Below are 24341 nucleotides of genomic sequence, written 5' to 3' on the forward strand. Positions count from 1 at the left end.
CATATTTCTTGTCCTTCAAGACATTTCTTTCCACAGAGAGAAGGGCAAGGAGAAGATGTACATTCTATAGGTATTTTTAAACAAAGCAACTGATACAATATAATCTGATTTTGGGGGGGAGCGACAAGTTGTTTTTGGAAGTGGCATTTTCCACAAAGACTTAAAATGCATAATTTGTCATGTAGAGAGGAGAGAGCAAATGAGTTTAAAACCCAACAAGACGATCAGATCCATACTAGGTCTGGTGTTGGTCAGACAGTGAGTCAGAGACTATGATTAGATCGTGTTCAAGACAAACAAAACAGTGACCTTTACTGTTGCCACGGTGACAGTACTGCCAGGCAGGCCAGGACATTACACACTGCTCTGATGGATGGACAGAGTGATGAGAGGAGAGAGGGCAATAGGATGAGAGCAGGAAGAGGGGGCAAGATGGGCAAGGGAAGAGAGGGATGAGAGGAGAAAGGGAGAAGACGATCAGAATAAGAGGAAAAAGAGGTAGTGATGGATGTAACAAATGATGAAGGAGAAAGGGATGAAAAGAGGAGAGAAGGACGGGGTGTAGAGAAAGGATAGGCCATCCATGAAGAGTCTTGAGGGCGAGGCGTTGGTTGGTTTTTATACCTTGGTGATGAAGACGCTGGTGATGCTCTCGGAGTTGTCTCCCTCGGGGTTGGGCGGTCCCAGAAGCTGCTCCCCCTCCCCCTTCTCAAAGCTGTACAGGAACGCTGGGTTCAGGATGTGCTGCAACACCTAGGACAGGTTGTAATAACAGAGCCACACTTAAAGAGAACTTCTCTAACTTCACTAATGGGTGTGGTCTTTTTTAAAGGTCTATAGAGGAGATAAGAACAGGAAATGTCAGTTAAATGAAATTCCACGTTGTTTAAAAAACATAAAAATATACATTTACAATGGTCATTTAGCAGACAATCTGATCCAGAGCAACTTAGTCAAATCTTTCAATCAAAAATAAATCAATAAAAAGTACAACTTAATCATTTAAAATCCTCACAATAATAAGAGCATATATCAATGGTAGACATTAAAGACAAAGGAATGATTAAGCAGTCAGCAGCAGAATAACGGAGCATTTATAGATACCATCTCCTAATGAACTAGTCTCCACCCTATACATCATCCTCTAGGCAGGACATCTTTTAATAGAGGCATCATGTGGCAGCATATGCTCCGACGCTGCCATTAACACACACAGGAACAGATAATAGAGGGAGAGGAAATGCATAGCACCACGCTCTCTTATTTGGTCTCATATGTTCCCATTCATTTAGAGTGTCTGTGATATCAATCATACAGACGTCGCCCAACATTACTTTATTGCCATTAGATGATTAGTCTCTCTCTCTCTCTCTCTCTCTCTCTCTCTCTCATTATCTATGAAAGCAGAGGCAGTGCCTGTGGCTGAACCAGAGAGAGTGTGAGAGATATGCATTATGTTAAATGGTCCAGATGTTAGGCTAGGGGAGGAGGGCTACTAGAAGAACAGCCCTTTGTTAGCAACAGTGGGCCTAATATTTCACCATATGAGAATATGCCTCTATTTCAGCATCACAAATAGCACCCTATTCCCTATATAGTGCACTACTTTTGACCAGGGCCCATAAAAGTAGTGTGCTATAAAGGGAATAGGGTGCCAATTGAGACGCACCCTGTGAGTGTGGAGGTCCTGGCTGCTCTCTCAGTTAAGGTGAAATATCCACACCCCATCTGTCTAGTGCTATTGCACAGCACACCCTTTCTCCCTATAGAGCCTTGTTTTCAGGAAAATGCTTAAGACAATGATTCACAGTAGAGATATGGGCGATATGGACAAACACCCATATTGGATAAATTGCCTGAATTGATGCGAGAACGAAAAATTGAACGATAAGTTTATAACATTAATGTGCACTTCAGCTTTTTAGTTAAACTTTCAACTACTTCTAGTAATGTGATGGTTGTAGCCACCAGTCGTACCATTAACAATCACCCATATTAGCTAACCTCGTTCAAGGCAAACTTCACATTTCTCTAGTATCGGCTACTTATTGTAATGAAAGATATCACTAAAATGCCTGCGATAAGTCATCGGTGTGTCAGTGTTGATCATTTTCAGTTTATCGTCCCAGCTCTAAACACACGCAGGCACAAGAACACACACTCAAGCACTAGCACACACACACGGACAGCATCTGCTCTTCGCTAGAGAACAATTAAGAGGATGACTATATGAGCAGCATAATTCATCAGGGGTAGAACTGGCGCTGCACCGCTGAAATTAAAACTCTGCAGATCAGCAGGGAACACTCACGAGTTTGTGAAGAATATTGCCATTTAATTACACATTTTTTGCTTTTAATATAATGGTCTTTCACCATATATTTGTGGGTGTGAGTGAATGCATTTGAGGGGATGCTGTGTTCCCATATACATCTCTGTGTGTGTGTGAAAGAGTGCGAGAGCGAGAATGGGTTGGTTACCTTGGCTTTGAGCTCGTCGTTAAAGTGTGGGTCATTGAACTCTACGAAGCGGAAGAAGAGGGCTCGTTTGTGAGCGATGCTGTAGTTTTTAGGGATCTCCTCCTCCATGTAGTCCTTTAGGAAGGTCATGTTGCACAGGAAACGACCCGTAAACGCCCTCAGCAGCTGGAACAGCAGCTCGATCTCATTGAAGTTTCGTCTGGAGGGGGTGCAAGGAGAGAGGGTGAGTACAAGTACAAATCCTTTGACTTTTGTATAAGTCATACATCAATGTCTGAAGATTTACATGAAAGTTCGAGGTTGCACAGTCAAGGATGCATTTCTCTCAAGCCTCTTGAGTTAAGAAATATTGACAACAGTGGTAGTGCAACTGATGCATATTTGCAGTAGCTGAGCAGGCAGTAGGCCAGCACTATCATGGTGTGTGTGTGAGGTACATACTTGCAGTAGCTGAGCAGGCAGTAGGCCAGCACTATCATGGCGTGTGTGTGAGGTACATACTTGCAGTAGCTGAGCAGGCAGTAGGCCAGCACTATCATGGCATGTGTGTGAGGTACATACTTGCAGTAGCTGAGCTGGCAGTAGGCCAGCACTATCATGGCGTGTGTTTGAGGTACATACTTGCAGTAGCTGAGCAGCCATTAAGCCAGCACTATCATGGCATGTGTGTGAGGTACATATTTTCAGTAGCTGAGCAGGCAGTAGACCAGCACTATCATGGCATGTGTGTGAGGTACATACTTGCAGTAGCTGAGCAGGCAGTAGGCCAGCACTATCATGGCATGTGTGTGAGGTACATACTTGCAGTAGCTGAGCAGGCAGTAGGCCAGCAACTTGGGCTCCTTCCAGTTGATGGCGGCCATGTTGTCTTTGCGGTGTCGTTCCTGGAAGGCCTCGCTGACCCAGACCCGTCTGAGCTGGCTGACCAGAGAGTGCTGGCCCGCCAACCAGCCCTCCTCATTCTTCACTATGATGCTGATAATCTGAGGAGAGAAAGAGGGGAAAGAGAACAGTAGACTCAGGTGTGAGAAGGTATAACAAACTCACTCTGTTGGAAAACATTTGATAGGTGTAAGTAGGGCTGTGATGAAATTGTCAGCTGGTGATTATCTAGTCTCACAGTAATTGACTGTTAATTAACAAGCATTTAGCACCTCCTGTCTTCCACACATAGCCTACAAGCCACTGATGCAGACCTTAAGAACATCTACATTTTAAAAAGTCTAATAAAACCATGTAATATAGCCTAAACTTCACAATAAATCCATTATTTATTTTAGACAGGTCTAAAGAAACATGATAAGAAAATGTAGTCTATTTCAGAAGAACAGAGTAGCATACTCTTGAGTTGTCCTTATATTAGGTCCTGATCTGGCTATGCCATATGGCTGTGGGCTACACAAGTTCATTTAGCAGACAAGATTTGCTTAGAATTCCATGGCATTATGTTATAGTATGAAGAATACTAAAGGATATTTTCTCCAAACGATTTGATATTTTCTACAAACGAGTGCGCACATGCGGCTATTCTGTGTTGAGCAGTTAACAAAGAAACAGGTATTCCTATATGCTTAATTTAGAGTTATTAATATAAGTTATTAATGAATGTTCTACAAAGGTTAGGCTATATGTTTAGATGTTTACTACATTGTAAGGCTGCATGATGAGACTAATGATGATTTCTAAAAAGTAGCTTGAAAGACATGAGCTCTGATTAGTTTTTCTGCACAGGCTGTATACACTATACCAGTCTCTCATTCACAATTTGACAAGCACTTGATAATGCCTAGAATTTCCAGGCAGCATCCCCTTTGTATGGCCATAACGCACCCTCCAAAAAATCCATGCCTTTTACAGCCCTTCTCCCTAAATCCTGCCCGCTTCAAAGCCCTTATCTCACTCACACGGCTCTCCATCATGTGATCTGGTCTTTCTCACAGGCTACAAGTGAAGACAGACATCGGGGACGCAACTGCGCGCATCCTTATCCAATTCTGAGGTGCATTTTGAAGATATTGGAAGAACAGTCCACACTGTCAGCCAACAAGATGAGTAGGCCTAACAAACAGCAAAAGCACTAGCCTATGTCAATCTACTATCCCCATAGTACAAAGGTCGACCTATTCTATTCGAGAAATAAATATTCCAAACATAGTCTGGGACAGTTGTGGGATGCGATAGATCCCTAATTAATACAACCACTAGCAACAGATCAGAACATTTAGCTAAAAATGTTGATAGCCTAATAGTTTATTTATTCACATTATAAGCGCAGCAATGCGCACACAGCAGTCGGCTATAAGCGTGAATGTCCATTAGCATGACAACACTATTATTATTAAAAAAAATAGTGCATTTATGGTGAAAATTAACTTACCCAAACTTGAAACTCACGCGCTGCTTATGCATGCCAGTTAGGCTCTACACCCTGTTGTAAAGCGGATAATGTGCTTACATTTAAAGAAGTTATTTGGCCACTTTAGTTGTGATTCAAACCTTATTAAAACATATAGGCCTATGGGCCTACATGAGGTGTGCGACGATGATATGAAAGTCGCAAAAAAAAAGGTATACATCGTTTCTTGCCTGCGCTGGGCATCATTCAACAAGTGATAATATATCATTCACAAGTGATAGTGTGACGGGTGACAATATTAGCACATTGTTGATTTAATATTGTCTTTACATATACTAAATATGTGAAATTTGCTTTGATTTAGAATGGACCATTATAATGCACCTGTCTTGAAATAGGGGCAGCGGGAAAAAAACACATGTCATCTATGCACTTAAATAGCGAATGGACGACGCTTTCCCCGTGGTTTATTTTCATGCCAGCCAGGTAGGCTACACTCATTTTGTAAATATAAGCAATGTGCTTAATGTTAAAAAAATAAACACAGTAGGCCTAGCCTATAGAAAGCTGATTGTGCTATTTTTAGTAGAGGCAATCACTGTTTTCTCAAGCAATTACATAGTCTATTGAAATGTTGCGCAACATGAGCTCATGGGCTCTCATGAAGTGTTTGATTAGATTTACAAAGACATTTGCATTGATGTCAGAGTGATTAGAGACAATAGAGTGCTGAGTACCAGGCAGTTAGCAAGTTTGGTTGGCTACTAATGACCAGCAGCATCAGAGCTTGGAGAAGCTTAATTACCAAGACTAAACAGTCACATGGAATTTGACTGCCTTCATGACTGGTGACCGCCGGTGTGGCGGTAATACGATCACAACAGCCCTAGGCGTAAGCAATATGGCTGAAACTAGCCTGTCAGCGGTAGATTAACATGAAGTGTCATGGGGTAAGGAATGTGTGTGTGTGTGTGTGCGCGCGCGTAATGGAGTGCGCTCGTGTCCATAGCTGTGCATCCGTGTGCGTCCTCACTCACCTTGATGGCCTGGAACTGCAGGTCAAGCCTGGCTGTGTTGGTGGAGGGGGACCCAGGTCTAGCGGTGGCTGCGGTACCAGCAGGGACCAGCAGGGGGGCGAAGCGGCTCGGGTTGGAGGCTAGCACGTCCCTCAGGGGCTTGGCTTCTTTATGCTTCAGGAAACTCTGGAGCACAACAGTGGAGAGGGGATTAAGAGAATGGGAAATATAAAATGTATTTCTTACAGAGATCCATAGAGCAAACTAGCTTAATGAGAACACTTAGAGCAAAATGTTAGCAGCCAAAACGGCACTTGTATTTGGCAATTGGTTTCACACAGGGATTCCTTGACACAGTTAAAGCACGGTAGTGAGACGTAATGTGCCTGAGGCTCTTGGGCAGGAGGGCATTTGTCTCACCATGAACATGCGGCTCCACTGTGGGTCATTGAGTGTGGCCTCCATCATGAACAGCTCTACGGTCTGGGACGGGTGACGCGTCAGGAACTTGATCAAGGGCTCCCTGAACGGACTGCCAGCCTGGGGGGGGGGGGGGGGGGGGGGGGGCAATCAGTTAACCATGTCCATGACACACAATGATGTGTTGACAATCTAAAAAAAAGTGTTCTTTAAATGGACTGAAAAGGAAGTGGAGGGAACTATAATTCAGGGGTAGATGGAGAGGAAGAATGAGGAGATTAGAGGGAGAGAAAAAGAGAGGGGAGTGGAGGGATGGAGAGAATTGAGGCGAGAGAAGTGCCTAGTACCTCTATAAGCATGGCCCGCTCGGTCTTCATGACGACCTCCAGGAGAGGTTTGACCAGAGTCTGAGGAGCTGCTGGGATCAGGTGGAACAGGTTGATAATGGCCGAACATATCTTCATCTCCTAGAGAGGGAGAGGACAAGAGGGAGAGAGGGAAGGTGGAGGTGAGAAAAGAAAATAGTATTAAGTAATCTTTACCAACGTCTTGGACAGACATCTTGATTTTATAGTAACTATAGAGATACACTAGCCCAATACCAAATGGACCCCTTAGTCCAGCCTAATCCCTAGACACTTTTTGAGATCTGAGAGGATTGGCTAGAGCTCCACGAGTACCTAGGGAGTAGGGGCTAGGGGTCAATTTGGAACTAGCCGACAGGGCATTTCTAAGGAGATGAGGAGGTGATGTCACTAGTAGGGGAGTGGTGATTGGTTGTTTTGGAATATGGATGAGAGGGGTTGAGAGTACCATCTACAACTTGCTGACTTCAATGATGATTGATTTCTATGACTTTACTATTAGTGACTCTTCTATGACGTTAAAATGAAATGGGATGGGTAAACTGAGTTGGTATAAAATGTCACAGAACATTTTGATACGGTATAGCACCAGGTAAGGTTAGGTTAAGGTTAAGCAACCAAATACAACAGACAATACAATCCACCAGCACTACCACAACAGTTCAACTATGGGGGTGCAACATTGGACCCAGTCTCACCTCAACGCCCTCCAATGCAGGCTGTGCCGGAACGGAATGGGAGAGAATGGAAAGAGTCAGCAAAGCAGTGTGTGTGGGGGGGGGCATGAAGGATGGCATGGAGTGGAATGAGTGTGTGTGCAAATATTCAGACAGTGGCAAAGACCTGAGAAATCTCAAACATTTTCATACTGAACAAGGGGGGGAAAAAAAGAGGACAATTCATTAAACAAACTGGTATAGTTGTGCTTCCTTCCTTCCTTATCCCTCCATCCACTCTCTACCCCTCCTCATCCCCCTCACTCTACTCGTCATCCCTCTTTCCCCTTATCCCTCCCTGCCCCCCCCCTTCCTCCTCATCTCCTCTCTCCCTGTTCTCCTGTGCGGTTGACCTGGTGGTCCCTGCCTCATTGTCAGTGGCAGCCCTCAAAGAGAAAAGTAGTGGCAGGCGAACAGAGGGCCAATTTACATCTCATTACCACTACGTTTGAGGAGCGCAGAGAGGGGAAGAGAAAAGAAAAGCAGGAAATAATGGATGCTATTTCTGCGGAGGCTGACGGTGGACGGTGCATCTCCCCCCTGCAACACCTCTTCTTCCCCTTTACAAGGTTATCTGTCAGAGATAACGAGTGGAGAGACGGTGGCTGGGCTGCTGGCTCTGCGCTCTGGCTGGCGCCTAATTAATCATTGATTGTAATATGGCCACTCACTTCTCATCTGGAGCAGGCCTCACTGAGGAGCTGTCAGGGTGCGTGTGTGTTAAGTCATCTTCCTATGTGTTCATACTCACACTGCCATCGCTGCGCTGGCCTCCCTTGTGAGTTATCACTACCACCTCCATCCACTTCCTGAGGTGTTGCTGAGAGAGAGATGAATCAGATATTTAATAATTCATTTATTAAAATGCATGACTACCGCCACGATGCGTTAATAGCGACTTAATAAATAATGTTTAGTCCAAACTCAGCAGCCTTCCTTCTTTACCATCATCTGGTCACAGAACTTGTCATTGAAGGAGTTGGGGAAGAGGCGTGTGACCGAGGTGAGGCGGTTGACCACGTTGAGGGTCAGACTGCGGTAGTCCCCCAGCATCATCAACAGAGGGCGCATGTGGGTGTGGATCTGGTCCACCTCGATGGTGGCCCCTTCCAGGAACTGGGAGACAGAACAAAGAGAAGAAAAAAAAAAAACATTCCTTTAAGCATAATCATTTCTCAATTCAGGACATTGTCAGCATGAATCATGGCTTATTCTCACCAACTTTATTTCTCTCTCTCAACCCAAGAGCCCAGTAAAACAGCTCTGGATGATCCAGTGCCTGAGAGAAAGGCCGCAACAATAAGGCCAGGGCCAGTCACACACACACACAGGGATGATGCATGGCAGCCACATTAATTCTCCCCTCTTCGCTCAGAACAAACACTCCATCCTGTATCGACCGCTCCCTGGCCACGCTCATTAGTGTTAGGCCAGGGAAGACAGCATGAGAGGAGGCGAGAATGACAGGAGAGAATGGAGGGAGAAATGATTGCTGGATGGAGGGAGAGATGAAGGTGTTGATAGGTAGATTGAGGGTAGGAAGGCTGGAGGTCAGTGTTGCATTGAGGAAGAGGCACATGTAGAAGACATTCATCAATGATTTTGTGATGGAGGGAGAAAAAAGGTGTGCAATGAGGGGATCAAGGAAGAGAAATAGGAAAGGGACGAATGAGGTGACGAGGAAGAGGAAAGGGACGAATGAGGTGACGAGGAAGAGGAAAGGGACGAATGAGGTGACGAGGAAGAGGAAAGGGACGAATGAGGTGACGAGGAAGAGGAAAGGGACGAATGAGGTGACGAGGAAGAGGAAAGGGACGAATGAGGTGACGAGGAAGAGGAAAGGGACGAATGAGGTGACGAGGAAGAGGAAAGGGACGAATGAGGTGACGAGGAAGAGGAAAGGGACGAATGAGGTGACGAGGAAGAGGAAAGGGACGAATGAGGTGACGAGGAAGAGGAAAGGGACGAATGAGGTGACGAGGAAGAGGAAAGGGACGAATGAGGTGACGAGGAAGAGGAAAGGGACGAATGAGGTGACGAGGAAGAGGAAAGGGACGAATGAGGTGACGAGGAAGAGGAAAGGGACGAATGAGGTGACGAGGAAGAGGAAAGGGACGAATGAGGTGACGAGGAAGAGGAAAGGGACAAATGAGGTGACGAGGAAGAGGAAAGGGATGAATGAGGTGACGAGGAAGAGGAAAGGGATGAATGAGGTGATGAGGATAAAAGAAGTGAGAAGGGAAGGTAAGTTGCCTTCAACCAAAATATATGTTGTCCGTATTTAACCCAAACCCTCTGAATCAGAGAGGTGGGGGGGTCTGTCCGTATTTAACCCAAACCCTCTGAATCAGAGAGGTGGGGGGGGCTGTCCGTATTTAACCCAAACCCTCTGAATCAGAGAGGTGGGGGGGCTGTCCGTATTTAACCCAAACCCTCTGAATCAGAGAGGTGGGGGGGGGTCTGTCCGTATTTAACCCAAACCCTCTGAATCAGAGAGGTGGGGGGGCTGTCCGTATTTAACCCAAACCCTCTGAATCAGAGAGGTGGGGGGTCTGTCCGTATTTAACCCAAACCCTCTGAATCAGAGAGGTGGGGGGTCTGTCCGTATTTAACCCAAACCCTCTGAATCAGAGAGGTGGGGGGGGTCTGTCCGTATTTAACCCAAACCCTCTGAATCAGAGAGGTGGGGGGGGTCTGTCCGTATTTAACCCAAACCCTCTGAATCAGAGAGGTGGGGGGGCTGTCCGTATTTAACCCAAACCCTCTGAATCAGAGAGGTGGGGGGGCTGTCCGTATTTAACCCAAACCCTCTGAATCAGAGAGGTGGGGGGCTGTCCGTATTTAACCCAAACCCTCTGAATCAGAGAGGTGGGGGGGGTCTGTCCGTATTTAACCCAAACCCTCTGAATCAGAGAGGTGGGGGGGTCTGTCCGTATTTAACCCAAACCCTCTGAATCAGAGAGGTGGGGGGGGCTGTCCGTATTTAACCCAAACCCTCTGAATCAGAGAGGTGGGGGGTTGTCTTAAAATCGACGTCCACATCATCAGCCCAGGAGCAGTTGTTGAGCAGAACAGCAGATTTGTACACCTTGCCGGCTCAGGGAATTGAACCAGCGACCTTTCCGTTACTGGCCCAACGCTCTTAACCGCTAGGCTACCTGGGAGGTGTGTAATATACTAACCTTCCTCATACAGGCCTCTCCTGCCTCCTGCAGTTCAGAATTGGTAGAGTTGAGGGCTTTGAACAGGGCAGCAATGATCTTCTCTCTGGACTGAGGCAGGTAGTTACAAGCTGCCAGGGCATCTATGCAGACAGAGAACAACTGTCAATTTACTGCTTTATAAAATACAAAATGTTGGATTAACACATTTGTTTTGAGATGCTGTAGAATAGTATATGACGAACAAAGCAGAATTTGAAAGAATGTTGTCCCCATTTTGGCAAGTTGATTGTGATATACGTGTTTGTTCTACATGTTGAATGGCTGAATTATTTGTAGTCCTTCAGTGTAGTAAGTACTCCGACTCCTGTCATGTACTCACTAAGGGCAGCGATGCGCAGGGGAACCAGAGAGGGCAGGCTCTTATAGCAGGGCAGTTTCATCAGAGCAGCGTCCTCAGCCTCACACAGGTTCAACAGCTAGAGAAAGAGCAAGAAATGGAATCAATATGGATCAATAGGGGATGGAAATACAGAGTCAACTCAATACATTGTTAACTCAATAGGGCAAATTGTTTACAACAGTTTGTGATAATTATTGGCTAGGCCACTTTTAAGGTATGAAAACAAAACCTATGATAAACGTTTGACTTTGTGGTAAACTATTCCTTTCAGTCTGTTGCCATGGCTACGCCCATGACCTCTCACCTCTGTGTAGAAGACCTTGTGCTCCATGACATTGAGGTCCATGGTGAAGAGGCGTGGCTGCAGAGTGGTGCAGAAGGTATTTCCCTCCATCAGGCCGATCTGGGCGTTGGCTGGCTGGTGGCGCAGCAGGTGTTTCTTAGGGGGGATCATGTCCTGTAACACCTGTGGGTGGGAGGGGTTATAACAGGTTAGAAATCAACAGGTGTTTCTTAGGGGGGGATCATGTCCTGTAACACCTGTGGGTGGGAGGGGTTATAACAGGTTAGAAATCAACAGGTGTTTCTTAGGGGGGATCATGTCCTGTAACACCTGTGGGTGGGAGGGGTTATAACAGGTTATAAATCAACAGGTGTTTCTTAGGGGGGATCATGTCCTGTAACACCTGTGGGTGGGAGGGGTTATAACAGGTTATAAATCAACAGGTGTTTCTTAGGGGGGATCATGTCCTGTAACACCTGTGGGTGGGAGGGGTTATAAATCAGCAGGTGTTTCTTAGGGGGGATCATGTCCTCTAACACCTGTGGGTGGGAGGGGTTATAACAGGTTATAAATCAACAGGTGCTTCTTAAGGGGGGGGGGTCACGTTCTGTAACACCTGGGGTTACAGTCGGGGGGGTTACACACAAGGTTAGTTTGTGTAGTGCAGTTGAAATCGCATCCGTGATTCCACTCTTGTTAACCAGTTGGTAATGATCACCAAGACCTTCGTCCCAATATCTGTAGCATGTGTAGAGCAAGGACCATATCTACCACTGCCTAACAGTCACCACTTTATGAGCTACGAAAAATCCTGTTTTACCCATTCAATTTCTATGATGGTGAATGCATACAGACACACGATAACATACGCACATGTAACACATGGATTTTGTGTTGTAGATATTTGGTAGTAGAGTAGGGGCCTGATGACACACAGTGCATGGTGAATTCTATAATGAAAGTATTGGAATGTTTTTAAAATTGTAGAACTGCCTTAATTCTGCCTGACCCCAGGAAGAGTAGCAGCAGCTAATGGGGATCCATAATAAATACAAAATGTGCCACAAAACCCTGGTACAGCATCTTAGACCCACCTCTTTGTGTGGCTCCATGATGATGGTGACACTCTTCCCGGTGACCTGAGCTAGCACCTGCAGGGAGTGCATGGCCTGCTTCCTGACCGTGGAGTTGGGGGAGGTGACCTCTCTCACCAGGTCATGGGTGACCATGTGGAAGGACTTGTCCTGAGCAGCCAGCAGCTCCTCAGTCTTCTCCTCATCCTTCAGAGGGGTGGCACAACGGACCAGGAGCTGCTCCAGTGTGGTCTTAGCCATGGCTACTGCACCGTTAGACACCTGGAGGTCAAACTTTATATATTTAACTATTGTTTTTACCCTCCCCGTAAACACATTTTTCTTTGATTTGATTGTTTTAACCCTGTGTGTCAACACAAATCATACAACTAGGGTCTGCAACAGTTGGTTAACACAGGTAACTGCACCTCTCCAGTGAGGTCCATCATGACGAAGAGCAGAGCCTTGAGGAAGGTGAGTTGGTTCTGCAAGACCCAGATGAGAGGTAGTCTCTCCATCAGGAACTTAATGGACACAACCCCGCCCAGCTTGGCGTACCAGGCCTGCTCATAGCAGCATGCACACAGACGCTCCACGATGTAGGAGAACAGAGGCAGCTGGCACGCCTGGGGACGGAGACGAGAAGGGAGGGGAGAGGGGGGACGAGGGGGAATAGAAAGATTAGCAGAATGAACTCATAGCAAGCACTTGTTCACAGACAAAATTGAAAACACTTACAGTAATCAAGACTTCACATCCTACTTAAAACATATCCATTTTTAGAAATCACCACCAGCACGCATTAAAGTGATGCAATCCCACTGGTAAACCCCCAAGCCCCCTTTCTCTCACCCTCTCCTTGGACCCCAGGATGATGGAGGCTACGTCGAAGATAACAGCCAGAGCCACCTCTCCTATTTTACACAGCTCCTTTTCCTCGTAGGCCATGCAGATGGCGATGGCGTCGATCAGAACCAGCGGATCCATGCCCTTAGAACCGTTCTCCTCACTGTGGAACATAGCTGTGTTGGGCTGGCTGCCCAACTGGTAGCACTGCAGCAAGAATGGACCTGGGGGTGGGGGAGACCAACACAACAACCATGAGGAGCATAGAGGAGGAGAAAAGAGTGAGAGAATGAGATACTGAAGGAGAGAGACAAAGAGCTGCAGAGCTTCCAGCCAAATGAGAGAAAAGAAGAGAAGGGTGGAGAGACTGTCAAGTCCAAAAGGTGAGTGGGACAAAAACACAGGGAGAGAGCAGAGAGAGAAAGATTAATTCTCTCACCACACTGCTGAGCGACAGCCACCATGGTGTAGTGTCTGATGAGGCTGGCCACAAAGGGCAGAGCGCTGGGGCGCAGGTCCTTAATGACAGCAGACATGAATGCACCGGTCAGTGCCTGTTCAAAAGTCCTGCGGGCCGGCGTGTCCTGGGCCTTGTAGCGGTGGGAGATGATCACACTAGGGATCCACTTCTCTGTGAAACTGGACGTACCACAAAACACACTAAATGAACATGCCGCCATAGGACATTCAATAGACAAAAGCAAATGACAAAACACTCACATTAACATTTTCCTCACAGTGTTTCCCCTAGGATTTTTTTTCAGGAGGGAAGAGTTAATGGCGGCCAAGATTTAGCAACGGCTGTGCGCAGCTGCTGAATGCATATACGGGAAACACTGCATCATATGACATTAAAACTGTAATGCATCATTTACAGGGCCTGTCACATGTTTTTATCCTGCGGTAAATGTCTCTGGGTAAATCATCTGTTGTCTCTGCCAGTGCCTAATAACCCTGAGGATCGACAGACAGACAGTCTTTGTGCCTGACTGGTTGGTATCTGCCTCCCTGTCCCCTCCGACTCTCTCACAAAGCTGTGTTGTTATTTAGCCCTGCTGAAGGGGACAGCTTGGTGTGTGTGTTATTTAGCCCTGCTGAAGGGGACAGCTTGGTGTGTGTTATTTAGCCCTGCTGAAGGGGACAGCTTGGTGTGTGTGTTATTTAGCCCTGCTGAAGGGGACAGCTTGGTGTGTGTTATTTAGCCCTGCTGAAGGGGACAGGCTGGTTTGATTGAGAGGCTGTTTTCTCCATGCTTGAGCTTATGTTTTATAATGCCAGATGCCATGGCTACCCCTGATGGATTGCTCCATTTCATTATCACCATTTAAAATACTTTTGCTTTAGGAGAGGGAGAGGCTGAGAGGGGAGAAGAGGAGGGAGGGAGGGATTTAGGAGAGGGGGGGGCAGTTAGACAGACTGCCAGATCAATTTCTGCTCATTTACAGCCCCTGCCACTCTGATGGAGCTCCATTCTCACTTCTTGGCATTTGGTGATATTAAAGAAAAGCTCTGATATTGGTCACTGAAAGGCCCGTTTCACGGTGACCAACCGGTAAGACAGAGAATGGAGGGAGCGAGAGAGAGAACAGAAGTCATGAATCAAAACATCTGACAGAGGTGGGGGGGACTGTGTGTGTGTGGAGCAGGGAGGAGTGTAAACAGAGAGGGGAAAGTCAATTAGCCCCTGGTGAGGATCAATGATAGTAATGAGACCCACTCCCCCCCCTGTCTCTCTCTGCCGAAGCATCTATCAGTAATCAGCAGCTGTAACACTTCAGACAGAGCTGATGAAGCAGCTTGACACGTGATGGAAGATATGAGAGAGGAGGGGCAAAGTGGAGGGGAGGGATGGAGAGGGGGATATATGGAGATTAATTAGGGCAGAGGGAGAAAGACCTCAAGTCATATGGGGTTAAGGGTGTTTGTGTAGTCTTACTTGGGGTGAGCCAGTAGCTGGTACAGGGCGTGTTTGTTGTCGTCCAGGCTGGTCATGGCAACCAGGAAACACTTGATGACCTCCCAGGCCTGCCGTCTGTAGTACGGCTCCGTGTTGGCACTCTTCAGACAATCCAGAGCCGTCTCTATAGCCTGCAGGGGAAACGCACACAGAGAGACGTTTACCTTCCAACATCCATACAGACAAGGCTTCAAAATAAGATCCTACAGTAAATCATTTAATTGACCATGGTGGATTCATTATAAGATGAAAGAGCTGGTTTTTGTGAACTTACAAAAGGACACTTGACACGCAGTAAAACCAAATGTAAATGTTCAACGCTAGTGCTGAGCGAATAGTGCTTTTTGAAGTCGATTCGGTTTGATTATTTTAAAAATAATCACGGTTTTCATGTATTTATTTTTTTACATGAAATGCATTGTGGGTTGAATGCTGTAACAGAATCAAACAATGAATAAAAGCCTCATGATGGTAGTGACTGTCCATTACTGCTTATCACTTATTAACCATCATTTATTCACATTACTTAGGGCCTACTTTAAATCAGATATTTCAGTCGTGTATATTAAATCTCCATAGATGTGCTGCCTACGTTGCCTGACAAAAATCACTATTTTAGTAGTTCTTCAAAGTAAATAAGACATACTTTTATGACTGCTGAAAACCAACTATCAATCACTTAGATCATGTATTTTCAGGTAGAGATACCTCGACGCAACAGCTTTCTATCCCTCATTCTTCTGTCTCTTCTCTCAGTGTCTGCCTGACACTAATATAACAGGCGTTAAAGACAGACCGGCACACAATGGATTATGGTCATTGTAGTTTCAGGTTTTCTGAGCAAAACTATGTAGCATTTTGTCCTGTTGGAAACTACAACTCCCTAGCAGATTTATCGCTATAGAAACTACGCAATGCGCGCATTGAGCTTACAGAAAAACCAGAAGGAAATGGAATTCAAATAATTGAACTGATGTTCATCAATGAGTTTTTTAAAAACAGAAATATAACAAATTTCAGTTATTCGCTCAGCACTTCTTAAAACGACCCTTTGAACCAAGTTAACAAATGTAATATAATCAATTGAAAGTTAAAATAATCTGTGTAGAACAATAAATACCCCAGGGCTCAAGACTAACATTTCCCCATGATTTGGTGCCAAGGTTATAGTAAACTAAAACGAAAAAAACGAAAAAAAAAACACTTGAGTAAACTGAAATAAAATGAACAAACTCATTTGAAAACATAAAACGTATAATGTTTGGCTCTAAACTAACTAAAATAAAAACTAATCATCAATTATGTTCAGTTGTAGTGTTGGTGTTGTCAAGCGTCTGAATCTGGCGGGTCAAATTGAGATTACCTTTAAAATGATGAAGTCAAATTCACGAGCAGCACTGATATATTGGGCGTGTTTAAAAATGGTACGGCTAAAGTAACCGATTGTAGACGAAAGTCGGGGAGCGAAGTCGGGTGAGGTGCATCTGCAACAGCCAAAAGTCAGACAGTAATCTGGTTTTCCAACAGCAAGGCTCAGATCAACATGGCAGTGTTGCCATTGTTTATAAAAGTTATTTATAATGTCAAAAATAAAAACATGTATTCCCATATCACACACTCAAACCATAATATGTGTTTACATTGTACAATCAATTAGTGAGAGACGGCCTTAAATATCATATTTATTTGTATATATCCATTGTACACATAAATTAGTCACATTAGGGAGAATCTTTGAATTGTATCTAACCGTAACTCGCACAGACAAGTAACAGGGTCACAAAATGCGACAAAATGGTTGCAGACTGGAGCCCTGTACCCTGTGTAGAATAACAACCCTGCTGCACTCAGGCAGTGTGTTTAACTCATGCCTGAGACCGGCGCTATGCGTAACCTGTCATGGAGAGAAACTCTACACATGGTGCCGGGCCCGAGCCCAGCAGAAGCCATTTCAACTGCCAGATTATGATCTGACAAACCAATGCGGCCGGACACTTAGAGGGAGAAAATGAACTAATTAACGCCACTCAGAGAGAGGAGCGAGGGAGAAAGAACAAGAGAGAGGGAAGGTCTGTCTGGTGGAAGAGGAAGGAGAAGAGGAGGAGAGTGCATAATTGAATTCTACTGGCTTAGCCCTGTCAGCATATTAGGGCTACACTGCTACTGGCTGACATGCACTCATCCCATCTCAACAAAGTACATAGATATAAAGACAAAGACATTAGAAAGTGTTTTGAATAAAGAGAGACTCAGACGCTTTAAATAGACAGAGTGTCTCACTTCAAAAGGAGGAGGCAGGGGAGAGAGAGGGGGCCGGAGGAGATAAAGAGGACATGGGTAAGTGGGAGAAGAGAGAGCAGAAAAAGAAGGGGATAGAGGGAGAAAATGAGTGAGAATGGAGGGCAATAGTAATGGTGTCTTTTTGTAGGCACCAACTCCGCCACAGCTCTTTGGTTAAAGTTTATGGGGAATTAATAGTTTTTTTATTTTTCGGGGGCGGGATAAATGCCAAAAATAAGGTCTGTGGTAAACCTCACCTCAGACCTTATTTTCGGCATTTATCCCAAAACCCCATTCATTTCCCCCATAGAGATGGCAGAACGAACCAGAGATAACTCATTTCGGGATTTTAAGACTTCAAGCTGGCGAGCTCTATAGAGGAAAAAACCCTTATTCTCGCTACTTCCACTGTTCTCTAACTACTTTCTCTTCTTTGTAATCACATTGAAATAGAAAAGGAGAACGGGGTGGATAAGTGGAATTAACAGAGGGGTTTTGAAGTGGTCTCTTGCCTAGATTTTAAAAAATGTTGCTCACTTGAGTTTTGCTTTGAGAACATACTACAATACCCTGCTACTGTGACTTAAAGCCCAACACAGCAGTCGAATACCTTAACCACTACCATGATCCAAAATGGCTACAATACCAAGCCCCATTCACACCCATAATGGCCGACAAGTCACATACCTTCTCCATGGGCAGCTGTATAGAGGCCTTGCAGTCAGTGAACTCTGCCTTGATGCTGGGTCCCTGGACCTCAGTCACCACGTACTGCAGTCTCTGGGATTCCTTCAGCATCTTCCTGTTGCTGCCACCAAACTTCCCCAGTACCCGGTACGCCACATGGCTGATGGTCTCCGCTGGGTTACGCAGCGTCCGCCACAGCGCCTAGAGGGGGGAAGAGGGGTCAAAGGTTAGGAAGTGAGAGCAGAGACTGGGATGTGTGTATCGATTGAATGTGGGGGGGAAGGGATGTGTGTGCGCACGCTTCTGTTGTGTTTGCTTGCTTGTATTTGTGCCTGCATCCGTGTGTACGTCCTTACCTGCATAAGCTCTGCTCTGACAGGCTGTATATGGTCGTAGAGGAAGTCTGGCTGCAGGTTGTCCACACAGAGCTCCAGGGTGCGGAGGCCCTGGCTGACCAGCGTCTGGGAGCCATTCAGAGCAGAGACCAGCGGGTCCATCAGCATGGGCAGGTAGGGCAGCAGGGAGCTCAGCCTCACAGGCACCGTCAGACACAGCTCCACAAACAGATCCTTCATGTGCTGCTTGTGGAGACCACTCTGGAGCATGTTGAGGCCTGGTGGAAGGAGAAGGGAAGGAGAGCAAAGGAGAAAGTGAGGAGAGAGGACTGGAGACGTGCTGTAAAGCAAATTCCTGCTTGGCATCCACCATGTGTTTTTTTACCCATCTATCCTGTCTTCAGATCAGTGCATATGAAATGACATGCTACAAACTTTAAAAACAACAAAACAATATTGGAATTTATTTTTTGTGTGTGGCGCAACCTACCCTGCAGCAGGTTGGGTAGTAGGGGCAGGAACTCCTGGTAAAGCAGGTCATGGCTGCCTCCACCAATGGAACGGAAGAGAGCCCTGAGAAGCAGGAAGTAGTTGTATGGTTCCTTAGCAGACTGGGCCAGTTCCATGGAGCTGTTCACGATCTTGTGGAGGTGGGGCTGGGGGAAGGAAGAGACTGATTTGTGTTTGACATAGATGATTTGTGTTTGACATCAATACATTTGGTTTTGAAAGTATGTGAACATCACAATTTAGCCTTCAGACAAGACTAATGTTGGTTCCTCCGCATTTCAATTCAGTCAGGATAGTTCTCAACAACCATTGTCAATTTAGGACAGGGCTTCCAAGAGGAAGAGGCATCGAAACTATGCAACACGGTTTATGAAAATAAACGTCACTCTAACCTTGAGCATCTGCTCGTTCTCAGCAGCGAACAGCGAGACAGAGCCGAAGACCAGTTTGAATAGCTTGAGGTAGAGGTTGGACAGCTCTACGTTGGAGCCCATCTCAGGAAGTCTCTCCAGAAGGTACTCTACCAGGATGGTGGCAAACAGGACCGACGTAGACAGGTTAGCAAGGAACGAGTTAGCCACGATCTGGATAAAGGAGATAGGAGGGTTTACACATTAGTCCCCAAACAAAACCAAGCCTTTAAAAACATACACACACATTTAATTGAAAGTTATCTTTAGTCTAGGACTAGACTTAATCTGGGTCCGGGAAACCTTCCCGAAATGTTCCGTTAAACCCAGATCTGAAATTGCTCTTAGAGCCCTGAACAAAAGTAGTGCACTACATTGCGAACAAGGTGCCATTTAGGACACAACCCCAGAGAGCATGGTTACCTGCAGGGCGTAGTTCTTGGAGATCCTCTCCACCATGTAGGGAACTGTGGTCTGGAAGATCTCCTTGAAGGTGAGGGGGTTCATCATGGTGAAGACCCCAGCAAAGTGCTCCAGCACCTCCTTCTCCTCCTTCATACGCACCGTCTGACAGTTGGCCACTCTGATGTACGTCTGCTGGTTGTTGGCAATCTGTACCTAGCCAGGAGAGGGGGATGGGGTGCTGTTATATTATGGTTATTATGGTAACCCTGATCAATCTGTACCCTGTACCTAGCCAGGAGAGGGGGATGGGGTGCTGTTATATTATGGTTATTATGGTAACCCTGATTAATCTGTACCCTGTACCTAGCCAGGAGAGGGGGATGGGGTGCTGTTATATTATGGTTATTATGGTAACCCTGATTAATCTGTACCCTGTACCTAGCCAGGAGAGGGGGATGGGGTGCTGTTATATTATGGTTATTACAGCAACCCTGATCAATCTGTACCCTGTACCTAGCCAGGAGAGGGGGATGGGGTGCTGTTATATTATGGTTATTATGGTAACCCTGATCAATCTGTAACCTGTACCTAGCCAGGAGAGGGGGATGGGGTGCTGTTATATTATGGTTATTATGGTAACCCTGATCAATCTGTACCCTGTACCTAGCCAGGAGAGGGGGATGGGGCGCTGTTATATTATGGTTATTATGGTAACCCTGATCAATCTGTACCCTGTACCTAGCCAGGAGAGGGGGATGGGGCGCTGTTATATTACACCAACCCTGATCAATCTGGACCCTGTACCTAGCCAGGAGAGGGGGATGGGGTGCTGTTATATTATGGTTATTATGGTAACCCTGATCAATCTGTACCCTGTACCTAGCCAGGAGTGGGGGATGGGGTGCTGTTATATTATGGTTATTATAGCAACCCTGATCAATCTGTACCCTGTACCTAGCCAGGAGAGGGGGATGGGGTGCTGTTATATTATGGTTATTATGGTAACCCTGATCAATCTGTACCTAGCCAGGAGAGGGGGATGGGGTGCTGTTATATTATAGCAACCCTGATCAATCTGTACCCTGTACCTAGCCAGGAGAGGGGGATGGGGCGCTGTTATATTATGGTTATTATAGCAACCCTGATCAATCTGTACCCTGTACCTAGCCAGGAGAGGGGGATGGGGTGCTGTTATATTATGGTTATTATGGTAACCCTGATTAATCTGTACCCTGTACCTAGCCAGGAGAGGGGGATGGGGTGCTGTTATATTATGGTTATTATGGTAACCCTGATTAATCTGTACCCTGTACCTAGCCAGGAGAGGGGGATGGGGTGCTGTTATATTATGGTTATTACAGCAACCCTGATCAATCTGTACCCTGTACCTAGCCAGGAGAGGGGGATGGGGTGCTGTTATATTATGGTTATTATGGTAACCCTGATCAATCTGTAACCTGTACCTAGCCAGGAGAGGGGGATGGGGTGCTGTTATATTATGGTTATTATGGTAACCCTGATCAATCTGTACCCTGTACCTAGCCAGGAGAGGGGGATGGGGTGCTGTTATATTATGGTTATTATAGCAACCCTGATCAATCTGTACTCTGTACCTAGCCAGGAGAGGGGGAGCTGTTATATTATGGTAACCCTGATCAATCTGTACCCTGTACCTAGCCAGGAGAGGGGGATGGGGTGCTGTTATATTATGGTAACCCTGATCAATCTGTACCCTGTACCTAGCCAGGAGAGGGGGATGGGGCGCTGTTATATTATGGTTATTACAGCAACCCTGATCAATCTGTATGGCTCGTTACACCCTGGACTTGATAGTGGTACGACCTGGAGTTTCTACATTGTATGGCCCTGGTAATACCATGGGCAATGTACCTAGCCAGGAGGGGGAAGAGAGCTGGTATACACATGTACAGTATATAGTGGTATGACCCAGCGTTTTCTATCTGGCTATTTGCTGATCAATCTGTAGCTAGCTCAGAGGGCAGTGGAGTTCTAATATACACAGTGCAATGTATACATGTATAATGTATGGCTATATAATCATAACTCCATAAGACAAAGCCCTACTGGTACACTGGCAGTCATACCTGGTAGATGTCCAAGGCCTGCATGGCGTATTTCACCAGCTTGATGTAGATCTGAGTCTCTTTGGGCTGAAGCTGCTTGTTAGGAATGAACTGGGCCTCTGCAACACACAACAGGAGTGGTAAGCAATCAGTGAGGTTAGTTTATCCTGAGTTATCTTCATGAAATTATGGAAATCGATGGGAAAAAAAGGGTCAGTGTTGACATCGTAACTCAAGTGTCCATTTCTCCTCTGCGTGTAATAAGGGCCATTATTCTGGCTCCTCACCTCCAGGAGCCTTGCAGGAAGTGATTCCCCAGGTGATGGTCTTCACCCCACAGACCAGCGTCTTCACCAGGCTGCGACAGTCCGACACCTGGAATGTCTGCTTGTCCTCCTTCTCCCCCAGTCGGTCGAAGGGGTTGGTGGGGGCGGGGGTGACGGGGTTAGGGGGCGCAAGGGGAGGCAGGGCAGGGAGGACAGGGGTAGCTGGGAGGGCAGGAGTTGTGGGGACCCCGGGTAGCGCCCCCTGAGGTTCGACCACACCCATCTCTGACTGGGGCTTGCACTTCTTGAAGATGGTGGCGAGCTGATAGCGAGCGATGGTGTGGAACTTCAGCACAAACACCTTGAGGAAGAAGGAGATTGAAGATGTATTGAAGTCAATGTCTCGTTAATCATAAAAAGGAATAATCTTACCTGGGAAACCTAGAGATGGTATAAAAAGCGCACAGTTGATTTGTGATTGGGTACAACATTGCCCCTTTCCTTATAATTGAGTCCGTCATTTCCCATCTCGCTTTACTTACTTCCAGCATTCTCATCAGTATGTCCCGTCCATTGCCGTTTTCCTGTTCACTCTTGGAGCGGATGCAGTCGACCAGGTTAAGCAGCAGTTTGCAGGACATGGTCTGGATGCTGCTGGGGAGAGACTCGTCATCTATGTTCTTGGCAAACAGCTGCACGGCCAGAGACAGGTCTGTGAGAGGCAGGTTCTGACGCACGTGGTGCACCAGGTCTGCCAGCGTGCTGTAGGCCAGGGGTCTGGGGAGGGAGTTGCAAAAGTTCACCACTATCAAAACGGAAGGTTACATTTTACATGACATTGTCTGGAGGGGAGAAAGGGAGTCCGATCACCAACTACCATGTAGGCCAGTGGTCTGGAGTGACAGGAGAGAGGGGAAGGGAGAGGTCAGAAGAGTTCACTATCAAATGGAAAGTTTTTACAGTTTACGTAACATCTGTCATTTAGCAGACACTAAAGGCTCTTATCCAGAGTGACTTATAATCAGTGCATGGAGGAAGGTGCCTGAGCTTTAAAGAGCATTAGAAGACACCTTTATTATACTCCACCATCGACAGATCTGCCAAGTCTGATAGCTACGGCTTGTTTCACATGGAGACTAATGAAAGATGAAGGCTGGTGTTTGATGAGGGGTTTAGGGTGAGGATGGTCTTACCTCAGTGTCTCCCGTGCTGTGTAGCCAGACCCGATCAGTATGGACTCATCAAAAAGTTTGTCCATGCAAGGGATGAACTCTGCAACACAGAATGAAAATAAAGTGTCAGAATGAGTCTGAGTGAATGAGTTTCCATTTGTATGTGCATGCTTGTGTGCGCGCTCGTGCGTGCGTCAATGCATACGGCTGCGCAGGTCTGTGGTGAGGATGTGTTTGGCAGCGATGAGCAGTTCCTTGCGTAGATGGGCTGTCTCAGAGGGACAGTTGGTCAGCAGCTGCAGCATGCCCTTTACCATCTGCTGGGAGTACTTCCCTACCAGGTCCTGGTCAGAGGGACACACAAACACAATATAGCTTAGAAAGTTCCATGAAAACTGGCATTAAGTACTCTGTGTGCCAGGTAAATACAATACAAAAAAGGAAATGAGAAATTGAACACAGGCACAGGAACTGAAGAGCACAACATGGGTATACGTACCTGGTAAATGCGGATGATGTAGGCCAGGAAGGACAAGGTCTTGATCTGAGCAGCGATAAAGTCAGCATACAGCTCCTTGTTATACAGCTTGTGTTGCCTGAAAGTTACATGTTAGGGTTTTCAATAACTCCTTATATACAAAGCAAACAATTCCACTGTACCCTTAATAATGATTTATGCTTTAATACCATTTCATGTTCTTGTTTAGCAAAAAGAACAATTATGATTGTCTACAGGACGGAATCAAGACAGACTCAATTGCGCACACACAGGCTTCTTACCTGGCCTGAGGAGAAACCTGCAGCATGATAGTGTTCATGATGAGGGGGACAAACTCAGACACCACGTTATGGATGTTCAGTTTATACAACTGGTACATGAGCACCACTATGATAGGCAGCTCAGCCAGCACCTTCAGGGACAGGGACCCCCGTGGGATGATGGTATGCTGGAGTAACAAATAAACAGGAGAAGACAGTCAGGCAAGGGCAATGACAGCCTATATTCAGGATCGGTACAACAGTATGGAACATTCAGATTGAATCATGTCTGTTCTACACAGTATATTTCTATGATGAATTATATGAGATCTGTGCCTTACATTTCTACCTGGAAAA

The 24341-nt window shown here is 46.1% G+C and overlaps 1 protein-coding gene across 5 annotated transcripts in view; it reads right to left on the reverse strand.

Moving 5' to 3' along the window:
• trrap (transformation/transcription domain-associated protein) overlaps positions 1-24341 on the reverse strand; it is an 81132-nt gene that overhangs the window by 53016 nt on the left and 3775 nt on the right. For 2 of the 5 annotated variants that reach the window (XM_029764947.1, XM_029764950.1), the window contains 29 exons: positions 24006-24172; positions 23725-23821; positions 23431-23569; positions 23247-23325; positions 22596-22830; positions 22075-22414; positions 21809-21906; positions 19722-19916; positions 19281-19472; positions 18869-19034; positions 18400-18656; positions 18044-18244; positions 15056-15207; positions 13559-13758; positions 13126-13343; positions 12702-12899; positions 12295-12555; positions 11222-11383; positions 10897-10993; positions 10536-10657; positions 8299-8469; positions 8105-8173; positions 7336-7356; positions 6620-6739; positions 6273-6392; positions 5874-6038; positions 3282-3463; positions 2481-2679; positions 625-753 (listed from right to left, as the gene is read on the reverse strand). In XM_029764947.1, coding sequence (XP_029620807.1) covers positions 625-753; positions 2481-2679; positions 3282-3463; positions 5874-6038; positions 6273-6392; positions 6620-6739; positions 7336-7356; positions 8105-8173; positions 8299-8469; positions 10536-10657; positions 10897-10993; positions 11222-11383; positions 12295-12555; positions 12702-12899; positions 13126-13343; positions 13559-13758; positions 15056-15207; positions 18044-18244; positions 18400-18656; positions 18869-19034; positions 19281-19472; positions 19722-19916; positions 21809-21906; positions 22075-22414; positions 22596-22830; positions 23247-23325; positions 23431-23569; positions 23725-23821; positions 24006-24172 — 4752 coding nt within the window. The remainder of the gene's footprint in view (positions 1-624; positions 754-2480; positions 2680-3281; positions 3464-5873; positions 6039-6272; positions 6393-6619; positions 6740-7335; positions 7357-8104; positions 8174-8298; positions 8470-10535; positions 10658-10896; positions 10994-11221; positions 11384-12294; positions 12556-12701; positions 12900-13125; positions 13344-13558; positions 13759-15055; positions 15208-18043; positions 18245-18399; positions 18657-18868; positions 19035-19280; positions 19473-19721; positions 19917-21808; positions 21907-22074; positions 22415-22595; positions 22831-23246; positions 23326-23430; positions 23570-23724; positions 23822-24005; positions 24173-24341) is intronic. The other 3 variants (XM_029764951.1, XM_029764949.1, XM_029764948.1) reach the window with 2 other exon arrangements.

The sequence above is a fragment of the Salmo trutta genome, chromosome 10 (assembly GCF_901001165.1).
Source record: "Salmo trutta chromosome 10, fSalTru1.1, whole genome shotgun sequence".
NCBI lineage: Eukaryota > Metazoa > Chordata > Actinopteri > Salmoniformes > Salmonidae > Salmo > Salmo trutta.